This window comes from Hoplias malabaricus, chromosome 3 (assembly GCF_029633855.1).
Source record: "Hoplias malabaricus isolate fHopMal1 chromosome 3, fHopMal1.hap1, whole genome shotgun sequence".
NCBI classification, from domain to species: domain Eukaryota; kingdom Metazoa; phylum Chordata; class Actinopteri; order Characiformes; family Erythrinidae; genus Hoplias; species Hoplias malabaricus.
Window position 1 is genome coordinate 16,406,368 of NC_089802.1, and position 19,200 is coordinate 16,425,567.

At 38.6% G+C, this 19,200-nt stretch overlaps 2 protein-coding genes across 2 annotated transcripts; one reads left to right on the forward strand and one right to left on the reverse strand.

The window, feature by feature from the left end:
* Nucleotides 1-902: 902 nt before the first annotated feature.
* cdk5r1b (cyclin dependent kinase 5, regulatory subunit 1b (p35)) lies at nt 903-8,412 on the reverse strand. The gene is made up of 2 exons (XM_066664987.1): nt 8,157-8,412; nt 903-5,613 (listed from the first exon to the last, which is right to left on the reverse strand). Exon 2 carries the CDS (start codon nt 5,382-5,384, stop codon nt 4,470-4,472), a length of 915 nt encoding a protein of 304 aa, XP_066521084.1. The 5' UTR covers nt 5,385-5,613; nt 8,157-8,412; the 3' UTR covers nt 903-4,469.
* Nucleotides 8,413-10,733: 2,321 nt separating this feature from the next.
* Nucleotides 10,734-17,296, forward strand: psmd11b (proteasome 26S subunit, non-ATPase 11b). Its single transcript, XM_066666168.1, has 13 exons — nt 10,734-10,865; nt 12,626-12,727; nt 12,884-13,080; nt 13,192-13,249; nt 13,664-13,858; nt 14,045-14,189; nt 14,657-14,717; nt 14,823-14,885; nt 14,970-15,095; nt 15,424-15,459; nt 16,023-16,074; nt 16,206-16,348; nt 16,504-17,296. The coding sequence occupies exons 1-12, from the start codon at nt 10,775-10,777 to the stop codon at nt 16,346-16,348; spliced, it is 1,269 nt and encodes a 422-aa protein (XP_066522265.1). The 5' UTR covers nt 10,734-10,774; the 3' UTR covers nt 16,504-17,296.
* The last annotated feature ends 1,904 nt before the right edge of the window (nt 17,297-19,200 follow it).

A 19,200-nucleotide genomic window follows, 5' to 3' on the forward strand; every position in this document is an offset into this window, starting at 1 on the left:
TACTGTGCAGAAGTCTTAGGCACCTAAGATAATGATATATATTTAAACTAATGACTTCTCAGTAAGTGTGATGCTTGTATAAAGTTATATATAATCACAGTAAATACAAAAATATTATTAATAATAATATAAAACAAACAAAAAACATATATTTTTTTCTATAAAGTAGTAGGTGTGAGTGAGAGAATTTTAAGAACAATGTTTTGTTCAGATTCTCCTTGATTGCATGAATTTGTGGACTGCCACGAGGACAGATTTGGAAAAAGTTAAACCAACACATTCACACAGAGAATATCACACTCACTGGAATAATGTTATTTGGTTTTATTCTAATGTTGGGCGTTGTTTGTTTGTGTTTTAGTAAATAAACACTTACTTCTCAGAAGCATAGCTTTTTAAATCTCAATCTCAGATGCCTAAATACTGTGTGTGTATAGTCCTTTCTTGGATTCTAAACCTCAGATTGTATTAGTGGTTCTTAAAATTTTGTAGTTTCAAACACAGTTTCAGGGCAAATCAAACAAAATGCCAGCACAGAGTACTTTCAAGATCAAAATAATCATTTATCTTGAGTTAGAAATGATATAAAGTCTAATGTGAAATGACCACCCCCACCCCCACCACCAAAAAAAAATTAAAAAGCTAAATTAGATTTGCTTATGTTTATGTTTAATTTTTCTTCATTGTTCGCATTAGATTTTAAAAAGCTGCAAATGAAAGATGCAGAGACAAAATGCAAAGCCTGTATGACAGCAAAGTATATTAATGTTGTGAACTAGTTGTTATTATTATACCCCTACATGTTATGATAATAAATAAAATGTGTACATATATGATATTAATATAATGTTACAAAATGTAAGTGAGCAATATCTGAACATGAAAAGATTACTATGGCCAGACTTTTGTGCATCTTTAACGATCAGTGCATTTTATTTTCCATCACAGTACAAAAATAAATAAAAATAAGCAGAACCAAACTGAAAAAGTTCAAATACAGCAACAGCTTCTTCTTCTTCTTCTTCTTTTTTTTTTGAAAATAATGAAAATGTAACAATTTAGTACCCTGCCCTCCCACCAGTCAGACTCCAGCCCGTGTTGTGTTCTCCTCTTAAAAAAGGATTGCCTCTCATTCTCCCCAGCCCCCATAAGAACAGAAAAGTTACACACTCCTCTATACAAATCAACTCTCACACGCTCACGCACACATGCAGTCATTGAGAGTACCGCTCCCTTTTTAGACTTGTAACACTGTCTCTTTTTTGTTGTTCTACAAAGAAATATGCAACGAGATACAGAAAAAAATGACCACCTGTAATCTAGTACATTTGTCTTTTTTGTTGGTCATTTTTCTTAAGTGATTTCTCTCCTTTACAAATGATGAGCCTGTGATGAAGTGGGGGGGGCATGGCACGTTGTTATGAAGTGGTGGCAACTTATAGCAGGCAGCAAAGAGGGGACTCCACTGTGTTAGTCTGTGAAATGTTTGAAAGCCCCTTAAGTTTCCTCTGAGAAGAATCGGAGAAAAGTGCTAGTCCCTGTGGCGCTACTCAGCAGTCCTATTGGAACCACTCAAAGTACATTAGAAAACCATATTACTGCCTCTTGCATCTTCTACTCATTTCCCGTATGCCCTCTGTCACTCACAAGAGGCAGAAATAAGGGCAAAAACCATGCCATTCCAGTCTTCCACACCATACACAACTCGGGAGCATTGTTCTTACCTAAAAGCCGTTGTATATACTGATACTACACGGGGATGGATGATCATGTTTGCTTATATGTCTACCACTGGTTTTCTACCTCTGTAAAGAAATCTGAGATACACAACTACTTAAAAGAAAGCATGCGAAGTTTATCACTGCAGACATGTTTATAAAAGCGGGCAATTAAGTTATAACCACCTCCTGTAAACTCCTCCTGGATGAGGATTTGGTTTGATGGCACAATGAAGTTACACATACCTAAAACTACAGTAAAATGTTCTGTTCCTTTTTTGACCACTTTCTGTTTCACCCTTACAACCTTTCACATCATCACAATCGCAGTTATCCAAATTTAGAACCGAAAACACAGGCCCCACGCCCGCAAAAATAAGAGTCCCAGTCTTGGACAACCGTTTCATTCAGTGACATTTGGGTCCTAAATCTCCACACATCAGATGTTTCCAAGCATGGCTTGTCCAGCCAAAATCCTGCTTATCTGGACAGAGGTCAAGCACACTCACCCTGTGACCTCATCTCATCCAGTCCACGGCAGGGAACCATGCTTCCTTTAATATTTGGCTTATGTTGGTAATCGCACTCACAGGCAGGTCATTTTGTGCACTTACATGAAATGACTTAAGACAAAAATAGACTGCCTGTCAATGATTGCTTGTTCTAGTATTGATATGTGGAACATCCCAGCAGTAAAGAACCATCGGACCTAGGCTGCAGGTCAGAAAGCCAATGGTCTCAGGATTTTCTAATCTAACCTGAAACCAACAGTCTATTTCTTATGTTACAGATGAAATACCCTTGGTGATGCTCAGATTTGAAATTGACTTTTCTACTAAGCCCACAGCTGTAATATCCTTAGCCAAAGCCTTCCCATACATATTTGCATCAGCTGCAATCTTCATTTCCACCAGAAGGTAATCACTTTCACAGATCATCTACATTTAAATGCTACAAATGAGAGTAGTCATTGTACCAGTAATTTGAACAATACAATACTACATCTTTTTTTTTTTTTTTTTTTTTTTAATACAAGGGATGTGCTAAGAGAATAAATAACCAGCAATAAATTAAGAGTGAGTAGATATTCTTAGTATTGATGAACCTCTTCAAATATCAACCTCCTTTGGTGTGTTTCTTAGACCTACATGATTTTCATCAGATGTATGGCACTGTATTTTTTAAATTACATTGACTTTTTTTAATATTATCATTATTATTATTATTATTATTATTATTATTACATTGCTTTGTTTAATGGACTCTAGACTGTGGCACACTTAAGACAACAAAACAACAAAAGATACTTTGTAAGATCATGGTTCATTGCAGCAAGCATAGCTAAATAAACTAGATTTGCCTCTTTTTTTTTTTTTTACTAGCATTCCCTTAATGCAAACGCAATTGTTTTTTTTTACGAATTCTATGGAAAGAAGTAAATCAAATATTTTATGTCCCTCAAAAACACCATACAAATTGCATGGCACACATGCATTCGGTTATATTTCCGAGTAACAAAAAAAGAGTGTGAACAAGTAAACCAATGTATAAAGCCCCAAAGGTGTGCACCTAAGGAGAGTATAACATCCACTTAAATTCTGTCCATAGATGAAAATAAAGTAGGTCCTTCATTTCAGTGTGCGTAACACCATTAACTCTGTTGAACTTCACCGTGCAATGCTGACACATCTCTCAAAAATCATCCGGTTGTGGCATCCAGGAACTCTCTGCAGTCATACTGAAATATACATATATATATATACACAAACACAGACATCTTTGTAGCGTTCCTTATCCTTCTTGTGGACACAGAAAATGTTTGGACATACTGCTACAACAGCCAAAGTGTGCATCGTTATTCAGTGAGCACCCAGCAACATGGTCGCAGTGTAGGAGTGTCCTCTGTGGTTAAATCAAATTCACAGTCCCTTTTGACAGCACTGGATCAGTCCCAGAGAGACCACTCCACAAAAGGCAGTGCATATCTCCAGTGGTCAGTAGTTAACTATCCAGCAGCAGGAGGCCTCTCCACATTCATAGCTGTAAACTGGTGTTCCTACTGATGGTTCCTTTGTTGGGTTATTTTTCTGTACTTATGACGATGTCTTATTGGTTTGTCCAGTGGTGATTTTGGATATTTACCATATGAGTCTACTTCAGGGCATCCAGGTCTGGCATTTCTGTCTGGGTCAAAACCAAGCCTTTGTCATACACTCAGTGACTATATTTATATCAACATTTAAAGTTTTGAACATATTCTCTTAAAATCTTAATATTAAGAGTCCAAACTGATGCTTGTGTAGATCTTTAATTAGTTTATTACTTTTACAACATGTTTATTTTTTCTAGCTTTGCCCTAAAGAACCCACTATTTGGCACCTTTACCTTTACAAAGGTCAGTGCACTTTTGCCAGGGTGCACAGACTAGACAAGCATTCAGTTGTTGGCAGTTGTGGTTAGAAAAGTAAGTACCAAATAAAATGAACCAGAGAGAATAGGTATGTCTTCAACATTTAAACAGCTATGGCACAGCAACTAAACATTTCTGTCAGTTCAAGTTTTTTTTTTCAGTTGGTGATCTCGGGCCTTAGGAGATTTTCATTTGTACAATGATTTAATACCTACTGACCACCCATTATATAACAATTTCAATCTTCGAAATATTTGCTTCAAATTTGCCAATTTGGGAACCCATTCAACAATGCCAGACTAGGATGCAGCTCCACTCTAAAACCCTCCCTCAATGTTCCCTCACCGGTCCAGCCCAATGAGTAAGCGGCTCCTCTCCTCCTCCTTCTGGCTCTCATTCTTGAGGTCTGCGAAGACCTGGGTGAAGTAGTGTGGATCTGAGTTGATCTGCAGCATCTTGGAACTCATTAGGTTGATTATGGAGAGGCAGCGGTCCCAGAAGGTCTCCTTGGAGCTTTCCACCAGGAATGGCTTGAGAGGGTAGGAGATCTCATTCCCCATGTAGGAGTAAGACAGGTAGAGGCAGGTAAGAAGCACTGCTTGTAGCTCGTGTTCTGTGGCCACTTCTGAGGAGACTACATCTCGACAGAGCATGTAAACGAACACCACGTTGGCCGGGGTGATGAAACCTTGGTCCTGCCAGCCTTGCAGAAGAAGGGAACGGTCCACGCTGCGCAGCCATAACACTGGATCAGTGGGAGACAGGTGCTTGAGGCGATAGCATCTCCGGCACAGGAATTCTCCCAGGCAGCGCAGGAGCTCGCTGGTTGAGGCCTGGACAATCACCCTCTTGGGTGTACCAGGTGCCACATTGGAGCTGGAAAGAGGTGCTTTCTTGACAGAAGAGGCCACATTGTTGGAGCTCTTGGAACCCTGGTTTGAAGGGCTAGACTGATCTTGGGTGAACGTGGAAAGGTTGGCACAAGACTGCGACTTCTTCAGGTTCTCATTGTTCAGGTGAGTGACATTGTTCTGGTAGGTGGTGTTGGGCTGTACCTTCTTGGAGCCCTTTTTCTTGGCAGAAACTGCTACTATCCTTTTCCACGGCAGCACACTTATAAGTGAGTGACGCTTCAGGTTCTTGTCTTTAGCATTCTTGCTGTTTTGAACAGCCGTGTAGTGGCCCACCGTCGCCGGGCCATCCTCAAAGAGGGCAGCCTTCCGGTAGCTGGGAGAGAGCGACAGGACGGTTCCCATTGTGCCAGAACAGGACAGGCAAAGTCTCTAATTTACGAGATGACCACAGAATATGCCTGGAGCTGAGGGTCCTGCCTCGATGCTTCCACAATTGGAGACCCAGACACCAGGCTCAGTGTAAGTTCAGCATCAAAATCTGAAAGGGTGACCAGCCTAAAGAACAGAAGTGTTTGTGTGGACAATGACCAGACAAGTTCCTTTCTTGAGCCAGATGTTTTCACTGCAATACCTGTGAGAAGTGAATAGAAATTGAATTAATCACAACAGGACTGTTACTTGCAATGATAGAATGAGAACCTTCCTCACATATACAGTGTGGTATCTTGAAACCCTGAAACATTGCTATGAGGATTTGATTGCGTTTCGGCCATTAGAGAGCCAGGTAGTGATGCCGGATGTTTAGTTTCCCTCTCCAACCCATCCCACATGTATTTCAGGGTGACAATATGAAAGTGTTAATTAACTGTCACTGAAATGAACTGTAAATAATATGAAATAAAGCTGCTGTGTTTATGCATGAACAGATATTTTATTTTTCTGAATATAGCCACACACTTACCCCACAACTTCCCCCAAAATGATGAAGCACCATCCAATACAATTAGGATGAGCTGAAGATGCAAACGAATCTCTCAGCATCAGTACCAAAACCTTAAATTAATGTAGAGGCTGTAAGTGTGGCAGAAGATGGGGGAATCCCCATACAGAGCTTTGATTTAAGAACAAATATCAGATGAACATGTTCATTATTCTGTAAACCCATTAATAAATATAAAATTATGAGTTTATTAAACCATTACATTATAAATGAGCTGTGGAAATATTTTCTGGATTATTTCTAAGCAAGAAATGTGTAAATCCACCCAATCAAACAGCACTAAACCCAACATTTCAACCCCTAAACAAAGACTCCAGATCATGCTAGTGCTCTGCATTGGTGATCAGTGCTCTTCTTCTGAGAAAAAGAAAACAGTTGATTTGTACAGTGATTAGACTGAAGCTAATTGTTTACTAAGCCTGGTGTGTAGCTAATGGACTGAATGTACAATGTACAGAGTACAGCCTGTATACATATAAGCATGGCTTAAAATGGTGGGCTCGTGAGCACCCACACATGAGCTTTAGGTCACCATGCTCAAATGCCAAGTTCTGGCCATAGATGCTTAAGAAGCACCACAGACAGCAATGAATTGATGGCGCTCCAACCAAAATCTTTGTGATGAGTCTGGGATTTTTTTTCAATACAGAGCTAATTATTCAACATCAGTGTCTGACATCATTAATGCTCACAGCAATGTTCCAACAGCTACCTTAAAGCCTACCCAAAGCAAGACCTGTGTGAAAACAGCATAGTGCTAATGTGACAAAACTGCATCATTACTTTGCAGCAAAAATGAACATTTCTAGGTCACTGAGTATTGTCTCTGATCCACAGTCTGCCGGAGTGGGTGTTTTTCTCAGAAAAACACACATATTTCCCACAGAAAGCTTTCTTTAGCCATAATGTCATCACTATCTTCATATAGTACTTTATTTTTCAAATATTACACTGAAAAATAAAGATTCCTCTACAGTTCTTGGCTTGGAGGTTATATATATTAAATAGCACTTCAACAAAATGGCCGAATTGTCCATGTATGTGAAGCCTTGAATTAAATTGTTAATTAACACAGAACATACTTTATATAGAGGTTATCTAAATCTTAGAATATTTTTAAATTTTCCCTAAATATTCTTTGTTTGTTTTGATGTACATATATTGGAAAAGCCTTTAACTGATTCAGAACCTAGATGTGTAGCTTCATCAGTGTTAAATCAACACTATTAATGTTAAACTAACACTGTGAGTGTAAAAATCTAACACTCCTCAACACTCTCAGTATTTTAATAGTGTTAACCAGTTAACACTGGTGAATTTGCTGTGGCAATTTTAATAACAATGCATTCTTAGGAAAGCAATTATTACATTGATCTTTAAAAAATAGCATTTGCATCTAAAAGATGTTCATGCGGAAGCTTGCTATCTTGATATTTGATAAAATTATATGCGTAGCTTTTAATACCGGAGCTGAATTCTGTATGAACCCACCCTTCATGCATTGCAATGGAAGTGATGTAAACACCTGATTCACACCAATTGAGTCACTAATTCGGTTTTAAAAAAACAGATGTGCTAAAGCTATTCAAAATATACAAATACTGACGTTATAAATATGATAAATACCTGCAGTGCCTCGCATTTACGTAGCCTATTTTTTCGAGGAAGCATCCTACGGATAATTACAGCATTGCTGGTACATTTGTAAATTGCGCTCCCTGGTTAAAAAATTAAATCACATCGACAGACTTTGTCTTCTGAAATAGTGCTATGAAACATGGAGATAAAAGAAAATGGTGTTATTTATGTTGTAGACCGTGTCACCGTGCTGCTGCAGTGAAAGATGGCTCCGTGCTGGTGTGTGTATAGCGGCTGTCCAAGGTCCTGAAAATGTGCGGCACTCATAATAATATTCGCTCCTGGGTGTAGGCCTATCTACACAATCATTCTCGATCCTTTCCTTCGAACATTTTAACGCTAATCGTAACACGGGGCTTAGTTGACAAAACATCTGGATTGGGGACTGTTCCAGCCCCTCGTGTTTACATTACCCACCATTAAAAACACATTAGTGTATAGCAATGAAAATAGTTTAGAACACGTTACTAATCTAACCGCTAGTTAAGCGTACGAGAATTACGTGTTGCTTCCAGAAAGCGGTGAGCTATACTTACTGTTGGATGAATCCCGCGATGATGTGGGTGAGAAAAGCAAAGCCGCAGTAATGGCTGTGTATCCTCCGGTATACTGCGCATCAAGGTGACACCAGAGGAAACATATCAAGGAATGCGACTCGAACCATAACAACAATAATATATAAAAATTAAAATGCAAACGAAAATAACGTCAAATATTGATCCACGAGAGAATGAAAAACAAAAAAGGAGAAATCCACGCGCTTGAGGAGAGGAGTATGCTCGCGCTGCTCTGCTGTGCCTATACTGAATCTGTATGTGTGTGTGTGTGTGTGTGTGTGTGTGTGCGTGTGTTGCTGAGACTGAGGGGTTGGACTGTTCACAGCGGGACAGCGCCACTCTCTGCCTCATCTTTACTGTTGTTTACCACAACTCCACCCAATCACACAACACTAAATCCGGCATTTCAGACCATAACAAAACACTCCGAATCTGGCTAGTGCTCTGCTTAAGTCAACAGTGCTTTCATTTTGAGAAAAACAAAACAAAACAGTTGCTTCGTACGGTGATTAGACCGAAGCATGCAGATCGATTATGAAGCCTGGTGTCGAGCTAAACAATGAATGTAGTGTACAGATATATAGCTTATATCCATAGAGAACCATGGCATAAAATGGTGAACCACAAACGAGTTTAAGTCCACCATGCTACACATGCTAAGCTGTGACGAGGCAACTATGTATATATGTCTTGTTACTACTCGTTCACTTTTAGTTATAAAATTAAAGACTGTATTTCCCAGCTGTTTGATAGTATCTTTCACCTTCTAGATATTATTTGGGTGGAGGTTCATTCTCAGCACTGCAGTGACCAGTTGAGACTCAACAATTCTACAGTAGTTTATAACCAGTGTACTCACTATCTACAATATGGAATATACCTAATTGTCGCTATTTTTGTTTTACATTTACTCCTGAAATATCGTAAAAATATATCATACACAGTCACCACACATAACCATAAGGACAATAGTTTACACTTTACTCTACCAAATGTTAGACAACTGGGTTAACGGCACCGGTTTTTATTTTAATAACAGATGAAATCACATATATCTGTGCCTGTTCAGAGAGTTTAGTCTGCACCACTTGCCGATACACTAAAACAGATGAAAGCTCTGTAGCTTACCCCACACACAATCATGTTATAAGGAGTGTTTCAGCCAGGAATGGAATATAGCCAATAGAGATCATTCATTCTTTCATTCACTAAATGTAACCGCTAAATGTAATCCGGTTCAGGGTTGAGGTGGATCCGGAGCCTACCCAGAATCATTGGGTGCAAGGCAGGAATACACCCTAGAGGGGGCACCTGTCGTCCACAGGGCAACAGAGATCATACACAAGTTAAATCAATTAACTTCTTTATTCATTCATTATCTCTAACCGCTTATCCAGTTCAGTGTCTCAGTGGGTCTGGAGCCCACCCGGAATCAGCGGGCACAAGTCACCCTGGAGGGGCTGCCAGTCCTTCACAGGGCACCACACACTCACACACTCACACCCATGGACACATATATTTGAGTCACCAATCCATCTACCGACGTGTGTTTTTGGAGGAAACCCACACTAACATGGGGAGAACACAACAAACTGCTCACAGACAGTCACCCAGAGTGGAAACCCACAACCCCAGGACCCTGGAGCTGAGTGACTGCAACTCTACCGTGCCGCCTGGTAAAATCAATTATTTTATATTATTTATGCACTGAAACAACCTGCTACATTACAGGCTAAGAAGAGAGGTTATTATATATATAACACAGAGGCCTGTATTTGGGAGGGATGAGGAGCCAGATGATGACCACTGCTTACTCAAAAAAAGCATGCTTTGGATTTTTCTGGGATGGTCAGTCATGCCTGAGCCAGTGCGGGCCAACAAATGATTAACACCTGCTTAGAAAGCCTTAATCCTTTAAATAAAATAATTGTACCGTTCTACTAATTCTAAGTCTTCTGTTCTAAGTTTTATTACAGTTTTGTCTTAGGTTAATGCAGGATTGCCAGTGTATACCATGATAATTCCTCCCAGAGTCTACACATGTTGGTAGGTAGATTGACTGTGTGAAATTGTTCACAGGTGTGTGTGTGTGTGTGTGTGTGTGTGTGTGTGTGTGTGAATGTGTGATGCCCTGCCTCACTCCCTGTGATTCCAGTTAGGCTCTGAACTAGTTACAGAATATGAATGAATAAATGGCTGAATGGCCGAATGAATGGCTGGATGAATGAATGAATGAATGAACGAACGAACGAACGAACGAATGAATGAATGAATGAATGAATGAATGAATGAATGAATGAATGAACACCAAAAGATACAACCTCTGAACCAACACGACGAACCATATTATATTGTCCTTTTTTAGGGGACAAGGCAATATTAATGTGGCCAGTAAACCGCTTTGCTCGGTTAATAGATGACACAGAAAATGCGGATGGATGAGTGATATAGCGCATGAATGAACTACAATTCCCAGAAAGCTGTTGTAGCGTTGACTGCACTGCAATACCCAGAGTTCCTCGCGTCAAAGTGCCCTGCTTACGTATTAGTGGTGCAGTTCGCGGGTGGTTGTGGGTGTGTGTGTTTGAATAGTGAAGATGGCAGCTGCGGCGGTGGTGGAGTTTCAGAGAGCTCAGTCTCTCATCAGTACAGACAGGAACGCGTCCATCGATATCTTACACTCTATAGGTGAGAGGCTCTGGAAGTTCATATTTGAGTTTTTTGGATCGTTATCGCACTGCTGTGCTGAGTTTAGTGAGTGTGATTATTGTGCGCTGAGCCGGCGGTTCCAGTGCTGACTCACTGCACTTCACACACAAGAACTCTTCAATCCACCTTAAACAGAGCGGCGGATTCGCGCTGGGCCTCAGTCAGCGGAATGAAATTGCGGCGAATTTTAAGGTGGAATTGGGATATTCAAATAAGAGGCTAACTTCAGCCGCGTCAGTGTGGTCTCCGAATAGCTACAGCTAATGTAGCTCGCAGCTCATCAGCTAACGTTGTAATTAAGTGATGCTAGCCGTGGCGCTAACGTTAGCTGTGCTTTATAAATACGAGCGAAAATTACTTCTGCTATTAATTTAGAATGGTTTGCTGATGTGTCTGCTTTATACGGCTGACAATTATCTAGCAACACACGTATTCGCAATTCACATCAACATAGAAGTAAGAACGTTGCTTTATCAACTTCTAATATTCCTAACGTTAGATAGTGATTTGGGTCGTATATCAATTAGATCTCTGCTCCCCTCGTTGTGCACTGTATCAGTTTCGAAATTACGGCTTCTTCAATCGGGACAGTTTACAATGAAAAGTCGATTGTATCTGTATAGATGCAACGCTCACAGTCTCAAATTTAGTGTACTTCTAGGGGATATAAACCACCGCCACTCACTCATGTAGTGCACTTTATAGTGAGTGTGGGCACATTTGGGACCGGGCCTTTCTCATTCATGTTGAGCCGAGTCTGCTCGCTACCATCTTGTGTTGCGTTCCAGAGAAACGAACCTAGCGGCCGGTTACTCAGCGAATTAGCGACAGCTAAAGCTAATTTCTAAGCTAGAGCATATGTATTTGTTCTCTTTTGTCATAGTGTTTATGTATTTCCTGTATGTTTACTATATTTAATTATTAAAAGCTGATCCTCAGTTATGGTTGCGCATGATTATTTGCCAAAACGCTAGTTATTTCCAATAAAGAATAGTAATCTGACCATAACAAAAACTCAATTTAAATCCATGAATTCCAGCTTTTGGGTTTCAAAGCGCACGTTGAGAATAAAACTGATTAATTTATACAGGACAGTTTTCAGGCTCTTATAGTTAAACAAATCCTTTCTTTCTATATTTTTAGGAAGAATGAATTGTAAAGCTGGGAAAAATACATCTCAATTTTTTAATCACATTTCATTTAATTACAAAGGGTGGGGCTAAAACCTACCTAGACTAACATACAGATATATGTAAGTGTTTATTTGTCACAAACTGTGCGTTTAAAACTGATTATTTAAACAATCCAGCATCAGATTTCTCTTAAAAATAATTGTTTTTTTATTTTTGGAGAATCTCCACACACTCAACTTTTACCTATGCTCATGGATCCTGTCTCTTTGAAGTTCACTTATTTTTATATATATATATATATATATATATATATATATATATATATATATATATATATATGTGTGTGTGTGTGTGTTATAATATATAATACTATTCTGTTATAATAATGCTATAACTTGTTAAGCATTTTAGTAACCGATGATAATGAGGGTTATAATGATCCAATGAAGATTAAGCTGTCCAGACCACTGACATGAATGTAGATTATTTTTTATGTAGAAATAAGATGTTAATAAGATGTTTTAACTGTAATGTCATTTATTTCAGTGTTTGATATGCAGTGTGTTTTTTGCTGAAGCACTCAGTGTCCAGTGTTATCTTTTTCAGTCAGGCGAGATGTTCAGCAGGACGATGAGGAGGCAGTGCGTGTCAAAGAACAGAGCATCCTGGAGCTCGGCACTCTGCTGGCTAAGACAGGACAAGCAGCAGGTAAAATCCTTTATTCTGTAATACAGGTGATGTAACTCTCAGGAGAGTTTTCAGAGCTGCAAATGGTAGTTTCTGTGACATATTGGTCTAAACACTTGTATTTGCACTTTGCATTTTTATGTGTGATATAATCTTAAACTTTTTTTTTCATACCAGAACTTGGAGGGCTCCTGAAGTTCGTTAGGCCTTTCTTAATCTCCATAAGCAAGGCTAAGGCAGCACGACTGGTGCGCTCACTGCTGGATCTTTTCTTGGACATGGAAGCAGCCACTGGTCAGGAGGTAGAGCTGTGCCTGGAGTGCATTGAGTGGGCCAAAGCTGAAAAGAGGACCTTTCTCAGACAGGCCTTGGAGGTGAATGCATACAACAGAGCATTGTGTATATGACTCATATTGTATGTATTGGAAGTTCTGGTGTCAGTAAGAAACACAACTGCATATTGTTATATCTCTCTTTTCCAATAGGCTCGTTTGATCTCTCTTTATTTTGACACCAAGAGGTACCAGGAGGCCTTACAGTTAGGTGAGTGATTTAATGAACATTTTAGAATGGTGATAATAGAAAGTGTATGCCTAAACATTTTAGAGACAAAAATCAATGTTTAAAGTCATGGATACCAGGGTATATTCCTCTGTTTATAATGCTAGTTATATGTAATCATATTTGTTGTTACTTTAACATTTGAAGAGTTGAGAGAGAGAATGCAGACTTAGATTCTGTTTTGTGATGAACTGACAGCAAATGTCTGTTGATGTAGAATTATCTGCAGATGAGATCAACAGGGGAAAATATAATTATAATGAATTTTTTAATTAATTTGTGTTGATAAATAGTGGGTTTACAACTGTGAAATATATATTTAATCTTCTTAGATATTGTGGTTGAGTTACCTGCCAGGCTTTATTACATGAGTTGCTAAACTTCTTTGCGTTGCAGGCTCCCAGCTACTGCAAGAGCTGAAGAAGATGGACGACAAAGCTTTACTGGTAGAGGTCCAACTGCTTGAGAGTAAAACTTATCATGCACTCAGCAATCTGCCCAAGGCTAGGGCTGCCCTTACCTCTGCCAGGACCACAGCCAATGCCATCTACTGTCCACCCAAACTTCAAGCAGCTCTGGACATGCAATCAGGCAGGTCTTAAATATGAATTGAACACAGTTCCTAGTTAACTTTCTAAGTCATACCAAGCAGTAATGAACAACTTTTAGGTTTCTGCAAATATGCCTGTATTTCAGAACCAGTTTCCAACCTATAAATAGTGCATATATTTGTCTAAGATGATCTTTGATCGTCATTGTTCCACGTTCTTATTTTAGGCATTATTCATGCGGCTGAGGAGAAAGATTGGAAAACCGCCTATTCTTACTTCTTTGAGGCGTTTGAGGGTTATGACTCCATCGACAGCCCAAGGGCCATCACTGCACTGAAATATATGCTTCTCTGCAAGATCATGCTCAACTTGTAAGTGAGAAAATGGTTTGTACTTTTACTCATGCCTGTGTGGGAGGCCTTCTGAAGAGTGCAAATTGTACGTCTTGTCCTGTGACCTTTATTTATGTAAGACTGTATTAGAAAAACTATTCTTTACTTCAACTAAAAAGTGCAAGAATAAATCAACTGGTTGCAGTGAAAATGGCATAGGCTTAATAATTCATACAGTGATTAATAGTGGCGTCTTGCATTTAAAATAACTTGCAGTTATCAGGCAAACTAGGGGATGAGATACCTGTGCCCAAAGCAGGGAAATTTATTTCTATCTTATTATTTTAAAATATTTTTACATGAGCTCCTAGCACTGCAGCCACTGGCGCTCAGATGAGGATTCCAGTAAGAGCTTATGCTGTGGATGGTTCCATTAAGATCATGCAGCAGTGCTGCTGCTTGTTAAGGTGAAATCCCATTTTAATTATTGTTTTGCTGTTCCCCAGGCCTGAGGAAGTGCAAGCCTTGATCAGTGGCAAACTGGCCTTACGGTATGCTGGGAGACAAGTAAGTACCCTCTCTACTTTTCTGTGCTGTACTCTGGAAAAATTAATTATTTTTTTCCCCTTGTGGAAAACTGGATCTTCTTTTCTCCTTTCGTATTTGTAACAGACGGATGCACTGAAGTGTGTAGCGCAAGCCAGCAAGAACCGATCGTTAGCAGACTTTGAAAAGGTAAGACATGCTTGCTGGTATTCTGGTAGATGAGGCAATGCTTTCCCTATCACTTGCTAATTTTCTGCTTGCCTACACATGAAGGCGCTGACCGAGTACACAAAAGAACTGAGGGATGACCCCATTATTAATACACACCTGGCCAAGCTCTATGACAACCTGCTGGAACAGAACCTGATCCGAGTTATCGAGCCCTTCTCCAGAGTACAGGTAGCGACCACATTCCAATGCTTGTAGGGTCCGAGAACACCTGGATATTTATGGAAAATTAACATGTCAGCATGCAGTGATCAAGTAAAAATATGTACTTAAAAGGTATTGTAAATAGTAACGGATTGAGCCTAGATTTTTATTTATTTATTTTTTAATTAACAGCATTGATTTTTGTAAATGTGCACTAAAGGTGAGCTTGTAACCTGGATTCTGAAAATGATTTTAGTGCACACACCCTAAGATTGTAAAGTTTCTCAACAACCTCAATCACAGTTTATCACAAGAATGTTATATATATAGATTTTTTAATTCTCTTTTAATACAGATAACGCACATATCAGGACTCATCAAACTTTCCAAGGTAAGAACGTTGATGTGTAACTAGATTCTTGTAACTGATATATTTTGAGGTTTGTATATCAATTTACATGGCTCCGTTTTTTTATTTATTTGTTTATTTTTTAAATCTTAGTTTAAACTTCAATTTTCTTAAATTTATTTTTGTACATTTATTGTAAACTTGCATATGCACATGAAATTGTTTGGGGCTGTGAATTGGATTCTCTCAGGTATTGTGCTTGTATGACTTAATCTTGTTACTGAAGACAGCAAACTAGACTGAAAAGTACAAACTGGCTTCTGCTTTTTATTGAAAACTCTGAGATTTGCAGTAATTGGCTACAATTCATTTTTGTCTTAGTAGCTTGATGAGCAGCACTTTTTTAAATTGAATTGTGATTGAATCAAATGCTTATTTATTTATTTCGTTTAAACTGTTTCACCAGACAATAAAGAATGCCTGATGGGTGTTAATGGGAGCCTTTTTGAAGGCAGATGGAGATCCATTTCGGTCAAAGCCCATATCGTAGATTTGAAATAATCGTGGTTAAAACAAACCTGGCAATCTTCTCTTTTTGCTCACAGGGTGATGTTGAGAGAAAACTGTCACAAATGATCCTGGACAAGAAGTTTCATGGTAAGTTACATCAGTTTGGTCAGTGCTGCTTGTCAGCATAATTTTTCCACCATTTTAGCTTGGATGAGTATGGTTGTATACAGTCTCAGTGCTGCCCTCTCATGTTCAGTGAATCTCTCTTTTCATTGCAGGTATCCTTGACCAAGGAGAGGGAGTTTTGATCATTTTCGAAGAGCCCCCTGTAGACAAGACTTATGAGGCAGCACTTGAGACCATACAGAACATGAGCAAAGTTGTGGATTCACTGTATAACAAAGCTAAGAAGCTAACATAGGTAAGATATCAATTAGCAGCACATTAGCATTCCCTTCTATAGTGATTACAAAGTTAGAGCCAGATGTTTAAATAGATGAACAGTGAAATGTATTCTTTGTGCATGCATATGGTGCATTTAATGGCTAATTGTAAATGTCTTTATGCCTTTAACAGAACAAGACAAACACAAAAGGATGCTGCTCTGCAGAGTGGATGTGTGCGTGCGTGCGTGTGGGTGTGTGTGTGTGTGTGTATGTCTGCATGCGTGTGTGGCCAACATGTGGAGCCTTTTTTGTCAAGGCGAGAAGGGACGATAGAGTAAGACTCACAAATTGCAATGGGATTCACTTGCTCCCCAAATGAGGGTTTTTAACTCCTCTTTCAATGGACAATTTCATCCTTCTCTTCTTAATTTTGATGTTTATTTTTTTCCCAGTGTATGTCATCGGCCAGTATGGCCATCAGGGAATATTGTACAACTACAATAAAATCTTAAAAAGTCATCACATAGAAACGTATAACTTCTTACAGTTCAAGTAACAACCTCCTGTGGTGCAATACTGCTTCAAGTCCCTATTATTTTGGGGTCGCAAAGAGCTGTGGATAACTGTTTGTCTTTTATTAGTTCTAGTCTCATGGAAGCACATGATTCTATCTGCAGTACAAAGCAACCAGGTGTGTTAAAGCAGTTAAGATGGTCCTGTAGCGAGCACAGTTGCCAGCAATCAGACCAATCATGGTTATTTTTTTCCATATATTTTTTATGTTTGATGTACAGTTTACTCTGGCAGTGTACTCTTGATTATACACATTGCAGTTCATTATCTTTAATTCTAAATGTTTTTTTTTTTGTTAAGCACCCCTTACATTTCTCTTCTAAAAGTACTCCTAACATTTTTTTTTCCTATTACAAATGCTAATGTTTAACTACAGTACCAATAAATTTCTTCACTTGTTTTGTTCGGTTGGACTGACTATACAGCAGTTTTCTTATAGCAGGTTCTAGCACAGTGTACACATTGTGTACTGATTAAAGTAGCCAGTGTGATTTGAAAATGACTCCAAGGATTGCTTTTTATTTTTTTTCTTTCCCTCCCCCAAGAATCTATTTCTTGAAAAAATACGATAGAATACATTTCTACATTCTGCTTTTTGTGGTCCATGCTTAGAACTATTGTAGGAAGGATGCAAATCTGGAAATATATTATTTTACTTAATTTTAAGATGGAGTGCTACTTGTGTATTGTTTGGACGGCTTATTCTTTGTCTTACCAAGTCAAGACCAAAAGCAATCATGAATTCCCCAGACATGAGTCCTTGTAGACTTGTAGGAAATGCAGACAACATCTCTTCACTTCCAATCAAGTGGGTAGTAATTGGTTTGCTCCAATATGTTCATTCTTCTTTGATATGTCTTTATCTTTGCAAGTATGATTACTGAATGTGAGGCTACTGGTGGTTATGAAATTGAGCATTATGTATTTGAGTGTTTGGGTGGAGGATTCTTATGTAGTAAACAAGTTGAATACACATACTCCCCATTCATCAGTCTGCTGAGATTCAGTAGACAAAGAATCGAATCAGATCTGTGCATTTTCTTCTGCACCATCATTAGATGAGAAAAGACTTTTCCACAGTTGCACACACAGCCCAGTGTGATCATTTACATATCCATATAAGATCATTTCTCAAGCCAAAAGGTACTGCCACCTGTTTTGAATTACATCAGTATTAAAACATACAAATGTTTCTTGGTGATCTGCAGTTAATTTGTGTCTTTTCTCCACTGTTCAGTTAAACACCACCTAAATCATAAACGATATATCGTGTTAACATAATTTTGGATTAACTCTTAAACCCGGTGAGGTCCAGAATATGTAGCTTGAGCAAAAAAAGTAATGTTTTTAAATTCCATCACAAAATGTAATATTACATGAGATTTTCTGTCAGACCAGAAAGTAAAACAATTTTGGTTCATATCTTTATATTAACGTGTGCCAACTTTTGGTTTATATGTTCTTTGAGAACAAAGCTGAAACTTAATCCAAGTATATAATACATGTATAAACCTAAATATTAAGTTTGCTAAATTGATTTTGAATAAAAGTTTACAAAATTAATGAAACCAAAAAGTTTGAAATAAATACTATGTGTCCAATAAGATTCCATCACTGTAAGAGCAGAGCATGTTTGTTAAAGGGTCTCATGCCTTTTAGTGATATATTTGCATAAATGAGTGTGTATTTTGTGACAGTAACACAGGGGGTTACATAATTCTAACTTACAGAACGTTAGAATTAGCCTTACAGAAAATAATGCAAAGAACTTTGTAAAGGGTTTTTGTTAGTGCAGCCAGCAGCAGAACACAACATGACATTTAAAACATCTCAATTTAACAGTTTTAAAAATGATAAATAATCAGACAAATGGCTAGTTGTGTGAAACGTCCACCACACATCAATACAGAAAGCGTATGATGCAGATCTGGGAGAAGATGGTGGGTCACAGACCAGCAAAAAATGGTTAATTCACTCTTAGCGTAACCCTGACTTGTTATATATCAGTATAATGTTACAACTGTTGGAATTCTGGTGGAAAATTAAAAAATGCCATTGTTGGCAAAGAGAAACCACTGTAATTCGACACTGGAGAGGAAAAGACTTCTTAAAGGAGTAATGAGATTGAAAATGGGGGCTGCTTTGCCTTAGAAACATATTGGGGTGCAGAGGTGCCAAACCTCTACTGGATTCCCTTTTAGAGACAAGGTGCTGTCTATAGTCATTGAGTCTACACAACACTTGTCAGTGCTGTAACTGAAACAGATTAGGGCCCAATGGGTCTGCTATCTGTGACAGAGTGGTACATTCACCT

Excerpts from the sequence above, each read along its gene's own strand:
- cdk5r1b (XM_066664987.1), bottom strand. The coding sequence starts at position 5,384 with ATGGGAACCGTCCTGTCGCTCTCTCCCAGCTACCGGAAGGCTGCCCTC.
- psmd11b (XM_066666168.1), top strand. The coding sequence starts at position 10,775 with ATGGCAGCTGCGGCGGTGGTGGAGTTTCAGAGAGCTCAGTCTCTCATC. Across the intron at positions 13,081-13,191 it reads TTCTCAGACAGGCCTTGGAG|GCTCGTTTGATCTCTCTTTA; the intron begins GTGAATGCATAC and ends CTTTTCCAATAG. Across the intron at positions 13,859-14,044 it reads AGCTCTGGACATGCAATCAG|GCATTATTCATGCGGCTGAG; the intron begins GCAGGTCTTAAA and ends TTCTTATTTTAG.